Genomic DNA, 21,811 nt, shown 5'->3' with positions numbered 1-21,811 from the left:
GCACTGATAGGGAGAAGGGAAGCACTTTTCCCGCAGTCCGCAGCAGCTAGTCCGCATCAATTTTCTGCACATTTTGTGCAGATCCGCAGCCGTAATCCGCAACCCGGATTAGGTGCGGCATTGATGCGGACAGTTGCGGAGGAATTCCGCCATGTGTGGTCATGCCCTAAATGTGAATAAAAGGGTACCTTTATTGCCCCCTGTGCAACGTTTCAGCTCTGTCCTCTAGAGCCTTTCTCAAGCAAATAACATGTGATATATTCCAAGTATATAACATAGTGACAATCAATAAGTGTAATCAAGTATAATCAGATAAAAAGTGTATAACAGCATCACAAAAATAATGCAATAAATATGTAGTAAAAAGTGACATATCAGAGATAAACATGTAGTGACAGAGTAAGATGGATAAATAACAATCAATGTACATATAGATCACAATACAGTTAAAGTATCCAATTAAGAACAGTGTTCACATGTGTGTGAATCATGTGTGTGACTTAAAAATAAATGAAAATAGAAAATCACCTCGTAGGACGTGGTATCACGGTGCCGCCATAGCGGTTAGCGAAAAAGGCGCTACTGCGCATGCGTGGAATATTGCCATGTTCCAAATACTACGGATATCCGGTATGCACTCGCGCATGCGCAATCAAGCGCAGACGCGATGCGGCCATCTTTGATTAGGGAAAAGATACGTTCCTTAAGAAATACTTGATTAGGTATGTATATATTTATCAAAAAACCAAACTATGTCATAATGGGGACTATATGGCTCCTAATCAGGGAAAAGGTTTTATCAAAAAAGAGTGAAAATACATTGCAGTGCCGATACAGGCAAATGTCCATGTGAGGCCATTTTCTGGCATCCAAAAGGAGAGAGGCATAAACGCAGCGGTACAGCCTTATTCACATCAGAGTATAGATCCAGATATTAGAAACGGAGTCAAAAGGATGGCCGATGGCCATTCTATAAATGCCCATCCCCACCAAAATGGTAGATGAACAAACGCAACATAGACATATCATATGTCCATTTGCCATATTGTTCCCCCTAACTCCTATATTAGTATATTATGGAATCAAAGGAAATGCAGCTAGATAGTACCGCATATGCGTTTTTACATCTCAATCCTATAGACCATATTGATCTGCATGTTATACACCCTCTAGAGATATTAGTAATAGCATAAAAAGATGATCCAATATATTTCTCAGAGTAATCAAAAATTGTAATATGATATCCGTAAAAATGAAAATTACAAAAATTCCCCAATTTTTTTTTTATTATAAAAATATATATATATACACAGAAAAGTCCGTGTTGTTCTTCGTCTGTAGAGGTGATCTTCAAACAAGTTCAAGAATGTTCTAGAGAAAAAAAGAATAAATATTAATATTTCAAAAGGGTAATACAACCTATAAATAGACATGTTAATAAATACTGATAATGATATCAAGCGTATTGCCACAATGGGGCATGGTGGGAAGAGGAAGGAAAAATCTCTTCATATTATTCCACTTAATGCAAAATCAACATTAACCCGTTAGTGACCGGCCCATCGTGTTTCTACGTCGGTCACTAACGGGCCTTATTCCGATGTCATAGACTTTTTACGTCGCGGCATCGGAATAAGAAAACAGAGCAGGGAGCTGTCAAATCTCCCTGCTCTCAGCTGCTAGAGGCAGCTGAGGGCTGGGAGCGTCCCTGCTCTGCCGTGTGAGATCGATATTAGTATCGATCTCACACGTTTAACCCCTCAGATGCGGTGCTCAATAGCGAGCACCACATCTGAGTGGTTTTGGAGAGAGGGAGGGAGCTCCCTCTCTTCTCCACCGACACCCAGCGATACGATCGCCGAGTGTCTGTGTCTCTAATGGCAGCCGGGGGTTTAATAAAGGCCCCCAGGTCTGCCTGGAGTGAATGCCTGCTAGATCATGCCGCAGGCATGACCTAGCAGATGCCTGTCCGTTTTAAACGGACAGGCAGTAATACACTGCAATACAAAAGTATTGCAGTGTATTATAAATGCGATCGCAGAATCGCATATTATAGTCCCCTAATGGGACTAGTAAAAAAGTGAAAAAAAAGTTTAATAATGTTAATTTTAAAAAAATGTGAAAAAAAATGAAAAACCCAGCTTTTCCCCTTACAAACTGCTTTACTATTAAAAAAACAAAATAAAGTTAAAAAGTTACACATATTTGGTATCGCCGCGTCCGTAACGACCCCGACTATAAATCTATTACATTATTTAACCCACACGGTGAACGCCGTAAAAAAATTAATAAAAAACTATGGAAAAATTGCTGTTTTCTGTGAATACTGACTTTAAAAAAATGTGATAAAAAGTGATCAAAAAGTCGCATCTACTCCAAAATGGTACCAATAAAAACGACAAGTCGTCCCGCAAAAAAAAAGCCCTCATACAACCGCATCGGCGAAAAAATAAAAACGTTACGGCTCTTCAAATATGGAGACACAAAAACAAATAATTTTGAAAAAAATGCGTTTTTACTGTGTAAAAGTAGTAAAACATAAAAAAACTATACAAATTTGGTATCGTTGCAATCGTAACAACCCGCTGAATAAAGTTATTGTGTTATTTATACCACACGGTAAAGGCGTAGATTTAGGACGCAAAAAAGAGTGGCGTAATTTATGCTTTTTTTCTATTCCCCCCCAAAAAAAAGTTAATAAAAGTTAATCAATAAATAATATGTACCTAAAAATGGTGCTATTAAAAAATACAACTTGTCCCGCAAAAAACAAGACCTTATACAACTATGTCGACGAAAAAAATAAAAACGTTATAGCTCTTGGAATGCGACGATTGAAAAACGTATAAAATAGCTTGGTCATTAAGGTCCAAAATAGGCTGGTCATTAAGGGGTTAATCTAGTCCTATTGCCACCTCGTCTCAGGGGGATCATATACCCCCCCTGAGACGAGGTGGCAATAGGACTAGATTATTAAAAACTAGGGAGTTACAATGGATCAATAGGCTCAATACCCTTAAACCAAATGGGCTTAATGTTGATTTTGCATTAAGTGGAATAATATGAAGAGATTTTCCTTCCTCTTCCCACCATGCCCCATTGTGGCAATACGCTTGATATCATTATCAGTATTTATTAACATGTCTATTTATAGGTTGTATTACCCTTTTGAAATATTAATATTTATTCTTTTTTTCTCTAGAACACTCTTGAACTTGTTTGAAGATCACCTCTACAGACGAAGAACAACACGGACTTTTCTGTGTATATGTATATATTTTTATAATAAAAAAATTTGGGGGAATTTTTGTAATTTTCATTTTTACGGATATCATATTACAATTTTTGATTACTCTGAGAAATATATTGGATCATCTTTTTATGCTATTACTAATATCTCTAGAGGGTGTATAACATGCAGATCAATATGGTCTATAGGATTGAGATGTAAAAACGCATATGCGGTACTATCTAGCTGCATTTCCTTTGATTCCATAATATACTAATATAGGAGTTAGGGGGAACAATACGGCAAATGGACATATGATATGTCTATGTTGCGTTTGTTCATCTACCATTTGGGTGGGGATGGGCATTTATAGAATGGCCATCGGCCATCCTTTTGACTCCGTTTCTAATATCTGGATCTATACTCTGATGTGAATAAGGCTGTACCGCTGCGTTTATGCCTCTCTCCTTTTGGATGCCAGAAAATGGCCTCACATGGACATTTGCCTGTATCGGCACTGCAATGTATTTTCACTCTTTTTTGATAAAACCTTTTCCCTGATTAGGAGCCATATAGTCCCCATTATGTCATAGTTTGTTTTTTTGATAAATATATACATACCTAATCAAGTATCTCTTAAGGAACGTATCTTTTCCCTAATCAAAGATGGCCGCATCGCGTCTGCGCTTGATTGCGCATGCGCGAGTGCATACCGGATATCCGTAGTATTTGGAACTTGGCAATATTCTACGCATGCGCAGTAGCGCCTTTTTCGCTAACCGCTATGGCGGCACCGTGATACCACGTCCTACGAGGTGATTTTCTATTTTAATTTATTTTTAAGTCACACTCATGTGAACACTGTTCTTAATTGGATACTTTAACTGTATTGTGATCTATATGTACATTGATTGTTATTTATCCATCTTAGGCCCCATGCACACGACAGCAAAAAACCTCAGTTTTTGCGGACCGCAATTGCGGTCCGCAAAAACGGAGCCATTCACTTTCATTGAACACTGACACCTTTCCGTAGCACTACGGAAGGGTGTCAGTGCCGTGGAAATGTTCCGGGAATTATGGAACATGTCCGTTCTTTCGCATTTTGCGGGCCATGCTCCCATATTTTGTATGGGAGCACGGCCCGAAAATGCGGCTGTCAGTCAGCGGCCGGCCGTGCCTGCAAGCGGGCCGTGATTGCGGGCACGGTCGTGTGCATGGGGCCTTACTCTGTCACTAGATGTATTTATTGCATTATTTTTGTGCTGCTATTATACACTTTTTATCTGATTATACTTTTTTACACTTATTGATTGTCACTATGTTATATACTTGGAATATATCACATGTTATTTGCTTGAGAAAGGCTCTAGAGGACAGAGCTGAAACGTTGCACAGGGGGCAATAAAAGTACCCTTTTATTCACATTTACTGCGGAGTGCTGCCTATTTTTTTAATAATATATATATATATATATATATATAATAGAAGAAAGCAGCACTCAAAGATAAATTCCATATGGGTGCCCAGCAGGTAATCCTGATCCAAGGATTATGAATGTATATAGAAAGAGTGCTGCAGGATATATATAAAATATGTGTGTGTATTTGCCTCTATGTCTAAATATGTCTTTATGTGCAGTATATTTGTGGTTATTTTTTTATTTGTGGAGGGCAGCAATAGACGGTCCCGCACAGGGCGCCATCGAACCTAAGGCCGGCCCTGAATAAGACATTAACCTTAGGCCTCATGCACACGACCGTAAAAACTCCCGTTATTACGGGTCGTAATTACGACCCGTAATAACGGGCTCATAGACTTCTATTGGCGACGGGTGCCTTCCCGTTTTCTCACGGGAAGGTGCCCGTGCCGTTGAAAAAGATAGAACATGTCCTATTTCAGGCCGTAATAACGGCACGGACAGTCCATAGAAGTCTATGGAGCTCTCGTAATGACGGGTGGCTACATGTGTGCACCCATCATTACGGCAGCGTTGCTAAGCGACGTCAGTAAATAGTCACTGTCCAGGGAGCTGAAAGAGTTAACTGATCGGCAGTAACTCTTTCAGCACCCTGGACTGTGACTACCGATCAGTATAAACCTGTAAAAAATAAAAATAAAAGACGTTCATACTTACCGAGGACTTCCTGCTTCCTCCAGTCCGGTCTCCCGCCCGTTGCCTTGGTGACGCGTCCCTCTCGACATCCGGCCCGACGTCCTGGATGACGTTTCCGGCCATGTGACCGCTGCAGCCAATCACAGGTCAATCACAGGCTGCAGCGGTCACATGGACTGCCGCGTCATCCAGGGATGTCGGGCTGGATGTGAAGAGAGGGACGCGTCACCAAGACAACGGCCTGGTAAGTATGAATTTCTTTAACTTTTATTACAGAAAGGGCTGTCCCTTCTCTCTATCCTGCACTGATAGAGAGAAGGGGCTGCCGATTAGTGCAGTGCTATTTTGCCGCCAAAAACGTGGCCGTAAATACGGGTGGAATACGGGTGACACCGGACCCATATTTATGGGCACGGGTTCGTAAATACTGGTGCAAAACGGGTCGAATACGTGTGACACCGGACCCGTATTTACGCCAGTATTTACGGGTGGGAAAAAATACGGTCGTGTGCATGAGGCCTTAATGCTTGAGCACCACTGTATATTTAGTCAACAAACTAAATTAAATATAAAAAAATGGAGTGGTTTTACAATGAATGGGCTACCTGATACAAGTGAATAATGGTTTACCACCAACATAACAAGAAAGAATAATGACAGCTGTTTAGCCACTTACCTATAGGTGGCAATATGCTGTTGAGGACTTCCAGTCTTGTCCTTCTTGTCTAGCCAGGTTCTGTAATGCAGTTCTGGATTATGCTTTCTACAAATTCAAAAATAAAGATACCTTAATTAATTGCGGTCTCACTAAAGGCCCATTTATATGAGCCAATGATCAGGCAAACAAGCGTATCCAATCACTGACCCTTGTAAACTTTACAGTGATCAGCCGACAGATGCTTGTTTGATGGCTGATCGCGTCTTTTATGCAGCCTATAAAATCATCGTTGTTGGCAGCACTTCTCCCCGTGTAAACAGGGAATGTGCTGCCGACAATATGCAAACTGTATGTGGATCGAATGATCTTATTAAAGGCCTGTGTAAAAAGTCCTTTAAATACGCGGCGATCAACGCTCGTTGTGGGCAGAAGTCTGCACTTGTAAACTAGCCTTCTCCAGCATACATGTGAAATATATATGAATACATAATCAGAGACTCTCTTTTTTGATAAAAGATGTTGTAGTTACAACTATAACAAAAAGGACATATTTAATTTTCTGTCTTCTCATACTTTTAGCCACAAATATACATTTTTATGCATTTGTTTTTTTATGAAAATTTATACTTTAAGCCAAAGTGCATTAAGGTGCCTATGTGTATAAAGTACTGAGTGGCATTTAGACAATGTGCCTGGTGTCTACTTTCAGAACATATATGGGGGGGGGTTTAGTATGATTTTTTTTTTTGTGATTTTGGTTTTATTCGTACATGTCAAAAGTTTGAAAATTGTCCTGGCTACTTGAGGTACAAAATGTTCAAAAACCCCTGGCAGCGAAAGGGTTAAGTGGTATTTCCACCATATAGATTTATGGCATATCCACAGGATATATTGTAAATGTGTGATAGGTGCGTGCACCACCTGTGGGAACATCACCTATTGGGGGAACTGTGGGTCTGTGACCCCAGATCACAGATTCAGAGAGGCACAGCTCTCCATTTAAGTCTAAAGGAGTTATGGAAAGAGCTCTCCATTGCAGTCTATGACTCTCAGTTCCCCAGATAGGTGAGGGTCCCAGAAGTGGTACAAACACCTATCAAACATTTATGGTACTATCTTGTAGATATGCCTAAATGTTTGTTAGGAATACCCCTTTAATTTAGATCTTATCCTTTCTTTACTGCATTACCAGGCTTTAGCTTTTGGCAAGTTTTCACATCTATTCAGCCACAGCAGCATGTGAGGTCAGGCATTGATTTTTGCCAATAAAGAGATAATTTATAGTATGCTCCAATTTGCCCCAAATATGTTGATGAGCTCAGGGATTTCTACAGGTAGCAACGTTTATTCATACTAAACTCTACAAAGACTTTTTTTTAGACCCCCTCATGCTTGGACAAGCCTTCCCCAAACTATTGCCTCAAAGTTGGAACATACAACTCTCTAGAATGTCATTGTATGCTGCTTCACCTGAACTAAAGGGCACAGCCAAAACGATGAAAATGTGGTTTTCATAACCAACTGCCATTCAGATTTATCCATTCTTGATTCAAGAAAACGCATTTTCATTGCCTCAGAGTCCAATTGTAGTGTGCTTTATGCCTCTTAAGCAAATACTAAGTGTTAGGCATATTAGTGGAGTGTGGCTTCTTACCCATGGAGACCTACTGTACCAAACGTTTTCAAATTTTTTATGCTGACTTTGCTTTAACCCCTTCCCGACATTTGACGTATTCCTAGTGAACCTGCTCCATACGATGCCGGTGTCGGCTGTATGTTACAGCCGACACCTCAGAGTAACAATCGGGATCACGCTCGAGCGCAATCCCGCTCGTATAACCCGTTAAATGGCGTGGTCAAAAGCGACCGCAGTATTTAAATCGTTAGAAAGAAGGGGGGGGGCGACCCCCTCTAACAGCTCATCGCGCCCCCCACAATGCAATCGCGGGGGAGGGGGCGATGGTTGCTATCGCTGCCTGGGGGCCTAATGAAGGCCCCCAGGTCCGCCATCTTTGCGCTCCTATTAAGTGCTGCCTCCGGCATCGCTTATTAGTTGCCTGTCAGAATCACGATATACTGCAATATATTATAGTATTGCAGTATATCGTGCAAGCGATCGCTGGTTGAAGTCCCCTAGGGGAACTAATAAAAAAAAAGTACAAATTTGTAAAATAAAGTTGTTTTTTTATGTAAAAAAAAATAATTAAATTAAAAGTTAAAAAAAAAAACTTTTCCCATTTTCCCCCTAGAACATAATAAAAATAAATAAATAAAAATAATTGGTATCACCGCATCTGTAAAAGTCCGAACTATTACAATATATTATTTAACCTGCACGGTGAATGACGTAAAAAAAATAAATTGTAAACGCCAGAATCTCTATTTTTTGGTCACCCCATCTCCCACAAAAAATGAAATAAAAAGTGATCGGTTTTTACTTGTAAAAGAAGTAAAATACAGAAAAACTATATATATATATATATATATATATATATATATATATATATATACATATACACTACCGTTCAAAAGTTTAGGGTCACTTAGAAATTTCCTTATTTTTGAGAGAAAAGCACAGTTTTTTACAATGAAGATAACATTAAATTAATCAGAAATACACTCTATACATTGTTAATGTGCTAAATGACTATTCTAGCTGCAAACGTCTGGTTTTTAATGCAATATCTACATAGGTGTATAGAGGCCCATTTCCAGCAACCATCACTCCAGTGTTCTAATGGTACATTGTGTTTGCTAACTGTGTTAGAAGGCTAATGGATGATTAGAAAACACTTGAAAATCCTTGTGCAATTATGTTAGCACCGCTGTAAACAGTTTTGCTGTTTAGAGGAGCTATAAAACGGACCTTCCTTTGAGCTAGTTGAGAATCTGGAGCATTACATTTGTGGGTTCGATTAAACTTTCAAAATGGCTAGAAAAAGAGAGCTTTCATGTGAAACTCGACAGTCTATTCTTGTTCTTAGAAATGAAGGCTATTCCATGCGAAAAATTGCCAAGAAACTGAAGATTTCCTACAACGGTGTGTACTACTCCCTTCAGAGGACAGCACACACAGGTTCTAACCAGTGTAGAAAGAGAAGTGGGAGGCCTCGCTGCACAACTGAGCAGCAAGACAAGTACATTAGAGTCTCCAGTTTGAGAAATAGACGCCTCACAGGTCCTCAACTGGCAGCTTCATTAAATAGTACCCGCAAAACGCCAGTGTCAATGTCTATAGTGAAGAGGCGACTCCGGGATGCTGGCCTTCAGGGCAGAGTTGCATAGAAAAAGCCATATCTGAGACTGGCTAATAAAAGGAAAAGATTAATATGGGCAAAAGCACACAGACATTGGACAGAGGAAGATTGGAAAAAAGTGTTATGGACAGACGAATCGAAGTTTGAGGTGTTTGGATCACACAGAAGAACATGTGTGAGACGCAGAACAACTGAAAAGATGCTGGAAGAGTGCCTGACGCCATCTGTCAAGCATGGTGGAGGTAATGTGATGGTCTGGGGTTGCTTTGGTGCTGGTAAAGTGGGAGATTTGTACAAGGTAAAAGGGATTTTGAATAAGGAAGGCTATCACTCCATTTTGCAACGCCATGCCATACCCTGTGGACAGCGCTTGATTGGAGCCAATTTCATCCTACAACAGGACAATGACCCAAAGCACACCTCCAAATTATGCAAGAACTATTTAGGGAAGAAGCAGGCAGCTGGTATTCTATCTGTAATGGAGTGGCCAGCGCAGTCACCAGATCTTAACCCCATAGAGCTGTTGTGGGAGCAGCTTGACCGTATGGTACACAAGAAGTGCCCATCAAGCCAATCCAACTTGTGGGAGGGGCTTCTGGAAGCATCGGGTGAAATTTCTCCCGATTACCTCAGCAAATTAACAGCTAGAATGCCAAAGGTCTGCAATGCTGTAATTGCTGCAAATGGAGCATTCTTTGACGAAAGCAAAGTTTAAAGGAGAAAATTATTATTGGAAATAAAAATCATTATTTCTAACCTTGTCAATGTCTTGACTATATTTTCTAGTCATTTTGCAACTCATTTGATAAATATAAGTGTGAGTTTTCATGGAAAACACAAAATTGTCTGGGTGACCCCAAACTTTTGAACGGTAGTGTATATATATATATATATATATATATATATATATATAGATATATAGAAATATATAGAGAGAGATTGAGAGAGATATGGTATCGCCGTAATTGTATTGGCCCACAGAATAAAGTTAACATGTTGTTTTAATTGCACAGTGAATTCCATAAAAACTACGCGAAAAAAACAATGGAGGAATCGCTGTTTTTTTTAATTTTCTACCCCACAAATAATTGTTTTCCTATTTCCTAGTACATTATATAGCACAATAAATGGTGCTACGAAAAAATAGAACTTGTCCCGCACAAATCAAGCCCTCATAGGACTGTATCGATGGAAAAATCAGTAAAAAATAGTGTAGTACCGTGTTAGCCAGAGACAATATGAAATGTTAAATACTTTTGTGTCAAAAAAGACAAAAGTATAATAGGTATGATACCTTTATTGGCTAACCATAAAAGTTCTATTGATGGAAAAATCAAAAAGTTATGGCTTCTGGAAGGTGGGGAGGAAAAAACAAAAAATCGGAAAAAGGGCTGCGGCGGGAAGGGGTCAAAGAGGTTATCCGGGATTTTAGAATTGATGGCAATTCTAAAATCCCGGATAACCCCTTTAACCCCTTCCTGCCGCAGCCCTTTTTCAGATTTTCATTTTTGAAATGGATAGGCCATCACTACTAGATTAATACGGCTCTGACTCTCGGCACCCCCGCCGATCAGCTGCTTGAAGGTGCCGCGGTGCTCGCACAAGTGCTGCAGCCTCTTCATTGTTTATATAGATTTCATTCCTGTTTGTACTTTCACCCCACAGTACTTTCTTAGCAGCTGTGCGATGTATTGTAGCGTTGTCAAGGCTATGTTTACATTGGCATCATGGTTTCTATTTAAAATGGAAGTCATATTGATGTGCAGGACTTGTCAGACAACATATCCGAATTGCATCCTTTTAAAATGGGGTTAGTCAGCGTTCCGGCTAAGCTTCCATTATTTTGACATGCTGCGCTATTCTTGCCATCAAAAGTGACAGAACACCGGAGTCTCTTAATGCCAATGTGAATGGAGTTAAAATATAATTAGAGGGGATGTTTATGTCCTTTTGGTTGCAAAGCGTATATGAAGAAGTTTTTATGTGCGTGAGTTTTTACGAGAATGTGTTCAACGCTCTGCTTTTTAGGAATTGCCTTTAATATGCATGATATTCCTGATCTGATAAATATTCTTCTGCATTAGACATACTAAGTTGATGAAATACATTAATCAAAAGCTAAGCTGGGATTGTTAGTATTGTGTGTCAAACATTATGAACTGCAATACCCATTGTAGTCTGTTTTTTCACTTTCAGTCAGAGTACTTAAAATAAAGTCCTTTAAGGTGCATGTGTTCTCCAGCCATTCAATCATCCCTATCCTGAAAAAGAAAAGAGATGTAATCATGCAATTATAGTAAAGAACTCTCCTATTCTAGCCTTATAACATAAAACCACATTAAAGGTAATGACGCATATACAGAGAAACTCATACCGTGTCGTCATGGGAATCACTTGGTATGTCTTTAATTGCATGTATCTCTGCTTACAAGCAGCATCCTGGGATAGTACAATATTCATTATGTCGAAAAGCTGCTCAATGCGCTGGTCCTGGCGCAAATCTTCACCACCTTTGACAAGAAATGGGTAGTCTCTCTCATCATTTCCACGAATAACAATCCTCTTGGGCTTTCTAATAGATTGCATACTTTTTACCTTTCAAAAAAAGTACACAATTTAAAAAATAAATAAAAGTAAAACTAAACTGCACAAAGCACACATCAACGCATCCAGTAGATCTCCAGTAGGACTGCAGGTAAAACCTACTGGGTTATCTCACCCCAAGAGTGTTAACAAAATGCCCAAATGACACAGCTTCAATGGGTTAAATAAGAACTTTATTTCTGCTACATCCGGACACACAGAAAGTAAATATGGATAAAAAATTGTGTTTTTTTAAAAAAAATAAGAAAATAGTTTACAATTATTCATTTTTACTGCAACCTAATGAATACATACCCGCTCATCAAACCCACAGACCTTTACGTGATATTCTGGCATGGGCTTGGTTTTACCATTATATTGCCCTGGAACAAAAGTAGAATCTGTTAAGATTTTTTGTAGTTAAGATTATAACTTATATAAAAAATATTATCAAACACTGACCAGGAATTTCTAGATCTCTGGAATACTCTGGCTTGAAAGTGCTCATCCAGGGAGAATATTCCTTTAAGTTTCCGGGCTCTGGGGTCTGTTCATTTCTTATTTTGTCTACTAGAAGTCCAAAGCTTTTATAAAACACATCAGCTTTCATTCCACTAAGGACTGAGCCATCTTTTCCACAAACTTTGTCAAACTCCTTTGAATATTTCTGAAATACAATGTCTAACAATTACCATCTCATAATGAAATAAAAAAAATGACCACTTGGGTGCTAAATAAATCCACCTGACATTTTTAAATATTGTCCAAAAAGAAAATAATAGTATATAAATATTAAATCCACTTGGCTGTCTATAAAAATAAATAAAGCCTCCATTTTCAGATAGCATGCTGCATCGATCCAGTCATTGGCCCCTTGCACACTGACCCATTTATTTCTATTGGCCACGGACACCTTTCAGTAGTTTTACTGATGGGTGTCTGTGCTGAAAAAATATAGAACCTGTCCTATTCTTGTCAGCAATTACGGCAAGGACTCTCCCATAGAAGTCTATGGGAGCTTCCATAAATATGGACGGCTACAGATGTGCATCCGTATACCGTCCGTATTTACGGAAGTGTTGCTATGCAACATGCTGATGACATAATTTGCTCCCTCCCTCTGTTTTTACGGTCGTGTGCATGGGGCCTTATGTAAATAATGGTGAATAATTGTTTAATGAAAAGCAGACTGTACCAAGTATTTTCCATATTTTATTAGTATTGTTATTTTTAATTTTACTACATATGTTGGCCCCATATATAAAATGGATATAATAGTAACAGCATATTAGATCACTTACCCGGGATTAGTATACAGAAACATGAGGAGAAAAAGATGCAGAACATGACTTCCCTGCAAGTGCTTTAGCCCACTTTGCCACAGGGAATCCTTATGACGTCGTCACAGGTTTCCCAAGAAACCAACTGAATGCAGAAGCAGTGACTTTTGCACTAGAGAACGCAGTGATCAATATGAGCACTGTGTTCATGGGTTTTTAATGACAAGTAACTGATTATTTCAGTTTCCTTTCACAGTACAGGGAGAAGCTGTTAGTGTGACAGCTCAATCTAGCTGACAGCACTGTGTGGAGGAATATACAATGGCCTAAAAAAACCAGGATACGTAGATGAAAGGGCTAATGGCACTGGTTAAATCTGACATAGTCCGGCAGTTTATATAAAATCAGATAAATATTTTCAGTAAAAACTAGATTACAAATAAATCATAGGATACAAACAAAAGGGGAAAAAAACAATCCCTATCAACGAACAAACAAAAAAATGATACAAGGAATTTGCAAATAAAAACCACATCCAGCATGAAGCAGGGCCCCCAGACGAAGGCGGAAGCCGATACGCGCATTGGGGCAGGACGCCAATCTTGAGCATTCCCCTGGCTGATACAGCTTTCTCGGATGTGCCATTGCCTTGAACTACTGGGGGTGCTGTGTGGCACTATATACAATATATACTTTACATTATGAATTGGGAATTTTTGGAGTAGCGTCGCGCTACAGCGTTATAGTATATATTTGATCCCTTTTGGGGACTAATAATAGTCTAAGTAGAACATCTTTACAGTAGGATGCACAACGTTTGATACTTACTCTAAACTTTTAGATTATATTTTTTACATCATACATTCTGTTGTATATCGATAGTGAACATCCATGTAATATCCTCTACTGCTTGGCGATCCTTTTTCCATCTGTATAGATCCATTTTTTTAACGTATATTGCATGTACTGACCACAAGACATAAATGGGTATGTATGTATGTACGGCAAGAAAATATAATATACCATGAAAGGACTATATATTATAAATATACGTCTTTATTTAGAAAAAAATTTACACCACAGAATAAAAACATTTAAAAAGCATAAGCAAGCTACAAAAATCTCTGTGGGAGGGAAATGAATTAGCCACCCTGATAAATGGCACAAAAATATGCAAATCCCCACAATACCTCCTAATCCCCTAGATATGCAATCCTAATGTGAACACATGCAAGTAATGCATCAATACAACACGTTACCATAGTATAGGAAGAGGGGAAAAGGGAACTGTCTGCCCCACGAGTATCGCCACAAACGTAGCTTCCTCAGGGGTTATTTTTCAGTAAGGGTGTAACCTTATATTGCATGTAACTTTTTAAAATTGAAGAAATAAAAATGTATATTTTATATTTTGACTTAAACACTCAGTGTTCTCTCTTTTTGGTACTATATATAACAAGTACAGTCATGTTACCTTAGGCAGTTAATAATGCAAAATGGTGCATATGTATGCCTTGTGGATAGGTTGTATTACATTACATAGAGAACACAACCAAACATAGCCGCCTCCTTTTCCTACCTTCCCTGGGTACTTTGAACAGGTGGCCAGTAATGTGTATTTATGTAAGCAGCCATTGACCATTAGTACATATTGAGACTCATGCCCAACAAAAGTTCCGGAACACCCTCAACTTTTGAACGGCTCGAGGTAGAGGGTTAAGATTTGGTGGGACTTAATGGGGTCATAAAATATACCAGTTAACGACAAAAAAAACACACCCCACCACCTGGGGGGCAATGGGTTGGGCGGGGGCAGCAAAATCTTAAATGGCACGGGGGATCGAGTGGGGGCTCATTTGAAAGCTTCTTTCAATACGAAAACAATGCCGCAATCGATTTTGAGATAGGATTTTTTTCTCACTGAGATATTTAACTTTAAAGTTATCATCTTCATTATCGGCTACTGAGTATGACTGTCTCAACCAATGTGGATTTTTGCCTGCCCAATACCTCATGTTCTGTCGATTTATAGAACCGTGTAGTTCATACCTAGCTTCATCCGAAAAACAGGTCCAGTTGAAAGTATGGTGACCATCATCAAATCGTGTCATCATTGTATTGAAAAAATTCCACTCTTCTGTCATAATCATCTTCAGATAGTTCCTGAACTAGACGTATTTTATAAAATGATGCCTCTTCAAAATTCGATGGACTGATTTGGCGCTGATATCATTTTGTTGTGCACCACCCAGACAGATGTATGAGGATTATCATGTACAGTGAGCAGAACATCTAAGGCCTCATGCCCACTTCAGTCTTTTTCTTCAGGGTGCTAGCCGTTTTTCTGACGGCTAGCACCCTGACCCATTCATTTCAATGGGGCCATGCACACATCAGTTTTTTGGACGGTCCCGTTGCTCCGTTCCGATCAAAAGTAGAGCATGTCCTACTTTGGAATGAGATTCCGTGACCATGAGGCCCATGCAAGTCAATGGGGCCGTCAAAAAAACTGAAGGCACACGGAAGGCATCCGTGTGCCGTCCGTCTGTGACGGAGCCATTGCCTAGCAACGGCCGGGCAGGCAGTAGTACATTACAGATATATTAAACTAATCGGCAGCCACTTGTCTCTATCAATCACTGATAGAGAGAAGAGGCTGCTGATTAAAAATAAAATAAAAAGCAGTTAATACCTACCCCAGTCGTTGTCTTGGTGACGAGTCCCTCGTCTTCCTCTAGTCCAACCTTCCTGTATGACGCGGCAGGCTGTGAGTGGCTGCAGAGGCCGCTGCAGCCTGTGATTTGCTGCAGAGGCGGCCTTCTGACGTCATCCAGACTTGCGTGACCGCCACTACAGCCTGTGATTGGCTGCAGTGGTGATATGGGATGAAACGTCATCCCAGGAGGCCGGACAGGATGAAAGTAAGTATGAACTTATTTTTCTATTTTTTATTTAATTAAAATTGTATTTTGCGAGCACCGAGCATGGTCATTTTTCAGCGCTAGTCACTGTCCAGGGTGCTGAAAGAGTTACCGCCGATCAGTGCAGCCCATTAACTCTTTCATCACCATGTACAGTGACTAGCGCTGAACAACCATGCTCTTTCAGCACCCTGGACAGTACCATGCTCGGCGCTCGGAAACGGAAACATGGAGTGCACAGAGAAATCATACGGCCGCTAAAACAGGCACACGGATCAGTCAAAACCAACAGTGAAAACGGTGACGGAAGTGTGCACGAGGCCTAAAGCTTTTTCATCATTACCGGCATGTTTGGGTCTTCCGGATCTTGGTGCGTCTTTAATTGAACCGGTTATTTTGAAACGATGAACAGTTCTTTTAACAGTTGACAATGAAACTGGATCACGGATAGGATAAGTGGCATTGAATAAAGAGGCTACTTCTCGATAGGATCTTATTTTCTCTTTGTCATACCCTCTCATCATCAATAAAGTGATCCTTTCCGTTTCGGTCAAATGCATTTTGTGATTTGAAAATAGAAATGTACAAAAATGAAAATTACTCTCCGAATTAGCGCTCTTTGAAATTAACAAGCGACGACCGAATTGTGTACACATGAAATTATGTTACAATCGTAGACCAGGTGTAATGATAGGGGTAGGGAAACGGACAAGTGAGCCCTAATCTACCCGCCACTCTGTCCCTGCCTACTTGCAACGACCCACCCTAGGCGACGGGGTACAACTGGGCGGCGGTCCCTACGCTCAGTAAGTGCACGAGACAAAACATACAAGGGAATATAAAGCAAAGGGAAAGGGGCAGTTGCCCACGGCAACACCGTGAGCAAGAGAGTGGTGAACGAGCCAAGTAAAACCAGGAGAGCACGAGGTACCAAACGCAGAGCAGAAGAGTAGTCAGAAAGCCAGGGTCAGAATGGAGCAGGATCAAATTGTTAGGAGCTGTAGCTGGGCCAGGAAACCACACGGAAAGAATCACAAGCAAGGAGGAACAGGAAAGGCAGGTATAAATAGACAGAGGGCGGGAGCTAGCTGAGTCTGGCCAGGCTGCGATAGGCTCTCCCACTGCTAAGCCTGCCAGCCTGAGTGGTAGAAGCTGTAGTCAGTCTCAGAGAGATAGACTCAGGTGAAGACTGATTACCTAAGGAAGTTAACCCCGAAGCTGTGCCTGGCAGATCCTTTACAGTACCCCCCCTTTTATGAGGGGCCACCGGACCCTTTCTAAGCGGACCTGGTTTACTGGGGAAACGAAGGTGGAACTTCCTGACCAATACCCCAGCGTGAACATCCCGGGCGGGTACCCAAGTCCTCTCCTCAGGCCCGTATCCTCTCCAATGGACCAAGTACTGGAGGGAGCCTTGGACCATCTTGCTGTCCACAATCTTGGCCACCTCGTATTCCACCCCCTCAGGGGTGAGAACGGGAACAGGAGGTTTCCTCGAGGGAGCCAAGGTCGGGGAGCAGCGTTTAAGGAGGGAAGCATGAAACAAGTCGTGTATACGAAAAGATGGGGGTAACTCCAGCCGGAAGGAGACAGGATTGAGGACTTCAATGACCTTATACGGCCCAATAAACCGGGGAGCAAACTTCTTGGACGGGACCTTAAGACGCAAGTTCCTAGATGATAACCACACCAGATCCCCGACCATAAACAAGGGGTTAGCAGAAAGTTTTCTATCAGCCTGAGTTTTTTGTACGCTCTGGGACGCCTCTAGGTTCTTCTGAACCTGGGCCCAGACTGTGCACAGTTCCCGATGAACGACCTCTACCTCGGGATTGTTGGAACTACCAGGTGAAATGGAGGAGAACCGTGGATTAAACCCAAAATTACAGAAAAAGGGGGAGACCCCTGACGAGTTACTGACCCGGTTATTAAGGGAAAATTCAGCGAGGGGAATGAATGAGACCCAATCATATTGACAGTCAGAGATAAAACACCTTAAATATTGTTCTAGAGATTGATTAGTCCTCTCAGTTTGGCCATTGGTTTCACGATGGAAAGCAGAGGAGAAGGACAGATCAATCTCCAACTTTTTACAGAAGGCTCTCCAAAACAAAGAAACAAATTGTACCCCTCTGTCCGAAACAATATTGACAGGGACCCCATGGAGACGCAGGATGTGTTTGACAAACAAGGTAGCTAACGTCTTGGCGTTGGGTAGTTTCTTGAGGGGCACAAAGTGGCACATCTTACTGAAGCGGTCTACTACCACCCACACCACCGACTTGCCTTGGGATGGAGGCAAATCGGTGATAAAATCCATGGAGATATGTGTCCAAGGTCTCTGGGGAATGGGCAACGAACGTAGTAAGCCCGCTGGTCGGGACCTGGGAGTCTTGGACCTAGCACAAACCTCACAAGCGGCGACGTAGGCCTTAACGTCTTTAGGCAAGCCAGGCCACCAATAGTTTCTGGCAATGAGGTGTTTGGTACCCAGGATGCCTGGATGACCAGATAGTGCGGAGTCATGATTTTCCCTAAGTACCCTTAGCCGGTATTGCAGGGGAACAAACAGCTTGTCCTCAGGAAGGTTCCCGGGAGCTGAACCTTGATCAGCTGCAATTTCAGAGACTAAATCAGAATCAATAGAAGAAATGATTATACCGGGAGGCAAAATACAAGCAGGATCTTCCTCCGAAGGAGGGCTGGCCATGAAGCTACGCGACAGTGCATCGGCCTTAATATTTTTAGACCCAGCCCTATAGGTAACCAAAAAGTTGAATCTGGTAAAAAATAGCGCCCATCGAGCTTGTCTCGGGTTTAGCCTCCGGGCAGATTCTAGGAAAACCAGATTCTTGTGGTCGGTAAGGACCGTTACCTGGTGCCTAGCCCCCTCCAGGAAGTGGCGCCACTCTTCAAATGCCCATTTAATGGCTAAGAGTTCGCGGTTAGGCTGAACCAGCACCGGGGCCGAGATAAAGCACTTCTTAAGGACCTCAAAAGCCTGGACAGCCTCTGGAGACCAGTGGAGGAGATCAGCACCTTTGCGAGTGAGGTCCGTAAGAGGCTTAGCCATGAATCTCCTGTAATAATTAGCGAACCCCAAAAAACACTAATGCCTTCAGGGAGACAGGTTGGACCCATTCTGCCACAGCCTGAACCTTGGCGGGGTCCATGCGGAATTCATGAGGAGTGAGGATTTGACCCAAAAATGGTATCTCCTGTACCCCAAACACACATTTTTCGGTTTTTGCAAACAGTTTGTTTTCCCGAAGGACCTGGAGCACCTTCCTGACATGCTCAATGTGGGAGGGCCAGTCCTTGGAAAACACCAGTATGTCATCAAGGTACACTACAAGAAATATCCCCAGGTAATCTCTCAAAATCTCATTTATGAAATTCTGGAAGACCGCCGGCGCATTACACAACCCAAAGGGCATGATGAGGTATTCTAAATGACCTTCGGGCGTGTTAAACGCAGTCTTCCACTCATCCCCCTCTTTGATGCGGATAAGGTTATACGCCCCCCGTAGATCAAACTTAGAGAACCATTGGGCCCCCTGAACCTGATTAAAGAGATCAGGAATCAAAGGAAGGGGATACTGGTTCCTTACAGTGACCTTATTCAGGTTACGGTAGTCAATGCATGGCCTAAGACCACCATCCTTCTTCCCTACGAAGAAGAAGCCAGCACCTACCGGAGAAGTAGAGGGGCGAATGTAACCCTTGGCCAGGCATTCCTGGATATACTCTCTCATGGCTTCACGTTCGGGACAAGAAAGATTAAATATCCTACCCTTAGGAAGCTTAGCTCCTGGTACCAATTCGATAGCGCAATCGTATTCTCTATGAGGAGGTAACACTTCGGAGGCTTCCTTAGAGAAAACATCAGCGAAGTCCCGAACAAACTCAGGTAGCGTGTTCACCTCCTCAGGGGGAGAAATAGAATTAACAGAAAAACATGACGTCAAACATTCATTACCCCATTTGGTAAGCTCCCCAGTATTCCAGTCAAACGTGAGATTATGCAACTGCAACCAAGGAAGGCCTAAAACCAAATTGGACGATAATCCCTGCATCAACAGTACAGAGCACTGCTCCAAATGCATGGAGCCAACAAGGAGTTCAAAAACAGGGGTATGCTGCGTAAAATAACCATTAGCAAGAGGAGTGGAGTCGATACCGACTACCGGGACAGGTTTAGGCAAATCAATCAAAGGCATAGCAAGAGACATAGCAAATTCCACAGACATGATATTAGCAGAGGACCCTGAATCCACGAAGGCGCTGCCGGTAGCAGACCTACCACCAAGAGAGACCTGAAAGGGAAGCAAGATCTTATTATGTTTCATATTTACGGGAAATACCTGTGCGCCCAAGTGACCTCCCCGATGATCACTTAGGCGCGGAAGTTCTCCGGCTGCATTCTTACGCTTAGGACAGGTGTTCACTTGATGCTGGTCATCTCCACAGTAGAAGCAGAGACCATTCTTCCTTCGGAAATCTCTACGTTGTTGGGGGGACATGAAGGCCCCGAGTTGCATAGGTACCTCTGAGTCTTCCAGGGAAGAACGAAGCAACGGAACCTCGGGAGGCATCATGGGGGAGTCGGAGGAGAAAACACATAAACGTACACGTTGTCGTTCCCTGAGACGTCGGTCAAGTCGTACCGCTAAAGCCATAACCTGGTCTAGGGAGTCAGAAGAGGGATAGCTAACTAGCAGGTCTTTCAGGGCATTCGACAGAACAAACCTAAACTGGCACCTTAAGGCAGGGTCATTCCACCGAGAAGCTACGCACCACTTCCTAAAGTCAGAGCAATACTCCTCAACAGGTCTCTTACCCTGACGTAAGGTCACCAGCTGACTCTCGACAAAGGCAGTCTTGTCAGTCTCGTCATAAATGAGTCAGAGAGCAGAAAAGAAAAGATCAACGGAGGAAAGTTCAGGGGCGTCAGGAGCCAAGGAGAAGGCCCATTCTTGGGGCCCGTCCTGGAGCCGGGACATAATTATACCCACTCGCTGGCTCTCAGAACCTGAGGAGTGGGGCTTTAAGCGAAAGTAAAGCCTGCAACTCTCCCGAAAGGAGAGAAAAGCCCTCCGGTCCCCTGAGAACCGGTCGGGCAACTTGAGGTGGGGTTCAGGAGTTGAGGTGAGGGGAACTACCAAGGTAGCCTCAGGCTGGTTGACCTTCTGAGCCAGGGCCTGGACCTGTAGGGAGAGACCCTGCATTTGCTGAGCCAGGGTCTCAAGGGGGTCCATAGTAGTGTCAGGGACCAGGGTAGACTAGGTATATGGGCTTGTGATTATGTAATGATAGGGGTAGGGAAACGGACAAGTGAGCCCTAATCTACCCGCCACTCTGTCCCTGCCTACTTGCAACGACCCGCCCTAGGCGACGGGGTACAACTGGGCGGCGGTCCCTACGCTCAGTAAGTGCACGAGACAAAACATACAAGGGAATATAAAGCAAAGGGAAAGGGGCAGTTGCCCACGGCAACACCGTGAGCAACAGAGTGGTGAACGAGCCAAGTCAAACCATGAGAGCACGAGGTACCAAACGCAGAGCAGAAGAGTAGTCAGAAAGCCAGGGTCAGAATGGAGCAGGATCAAATTGTTAGGAGCTGTAGCTGTGCCAGGAAACCACACGGAAAGAATCACAAGCAAGGAGGAACAGGAAAGGCAGGTATAAATAGACAGAGGGCGGGAGCTAGCTGAGTCTGGCCAGGCTGCGATAGGCTCTCCCACTCCTAAGCCTGCCAGCCTGAGTG

The 21,811-nt window shown here is 42.2% G+C and overlaps 1 protein-coding gene across 1 annotated transcript in view; it reads right to left on the bottom strand.

Moving 5' to 3' along the window:
• The window catches only part of PRKDC (protein kinase, DNA-activated, catalytic subunit), a 128,203-nt gene that overhangs the window by 30,013 nt on the left and 76,379 nt on the right, over positions 1 to 21,811 (bottom strand). Inside the window, exons 14-18 of the mRNA XM_075828112.1 lie at positions 12,306 to 12,510; positions 12,159 to 12,226; positions 11,635 to 11,855; positions 11,429 to 11,521; positions 6,022 to 6,108 (exon numbers count right to left, since the gene is read on the bottom strand). Of these exons, the coding sequence (XP_075684227.1) occupies positions 6,022 to 6,108; positions 11,429 to 11,521; positions 11,635 to 11,855; positions 12,159 to 12,226; positions 12,306 to 12,510 (674 nt within the window). The remainder of the gene's footprint in view (positions 1 to 6,021; positions 6,109 to 11,428; positions 11,522 to 11,634; positions 11,856 to 12,158; positions 12,227 to 12,305; positions 12,511 to 21,811) is intronic.

This window comes from Rhinoderma darwinii, chromosome 5 (assembly GCF_050947455.1).
Source record: "Rhinoderma darwinii isolate aRhiDar2 chromosome 5, aRhiDar2.hap1, whole genome shotgun sequence".
Taxonomy (NCBI): Eukaryota; Metazoa; Chordata; class Amphibia; order Anura; family Rhinodermatidae; genus Rhinoderma; species Rhinoderma darwinii.
Note: the sequence above shows the minus strand (reverse complement) of the source record. Positions and strands in the feature narration are given on the sequence as shown.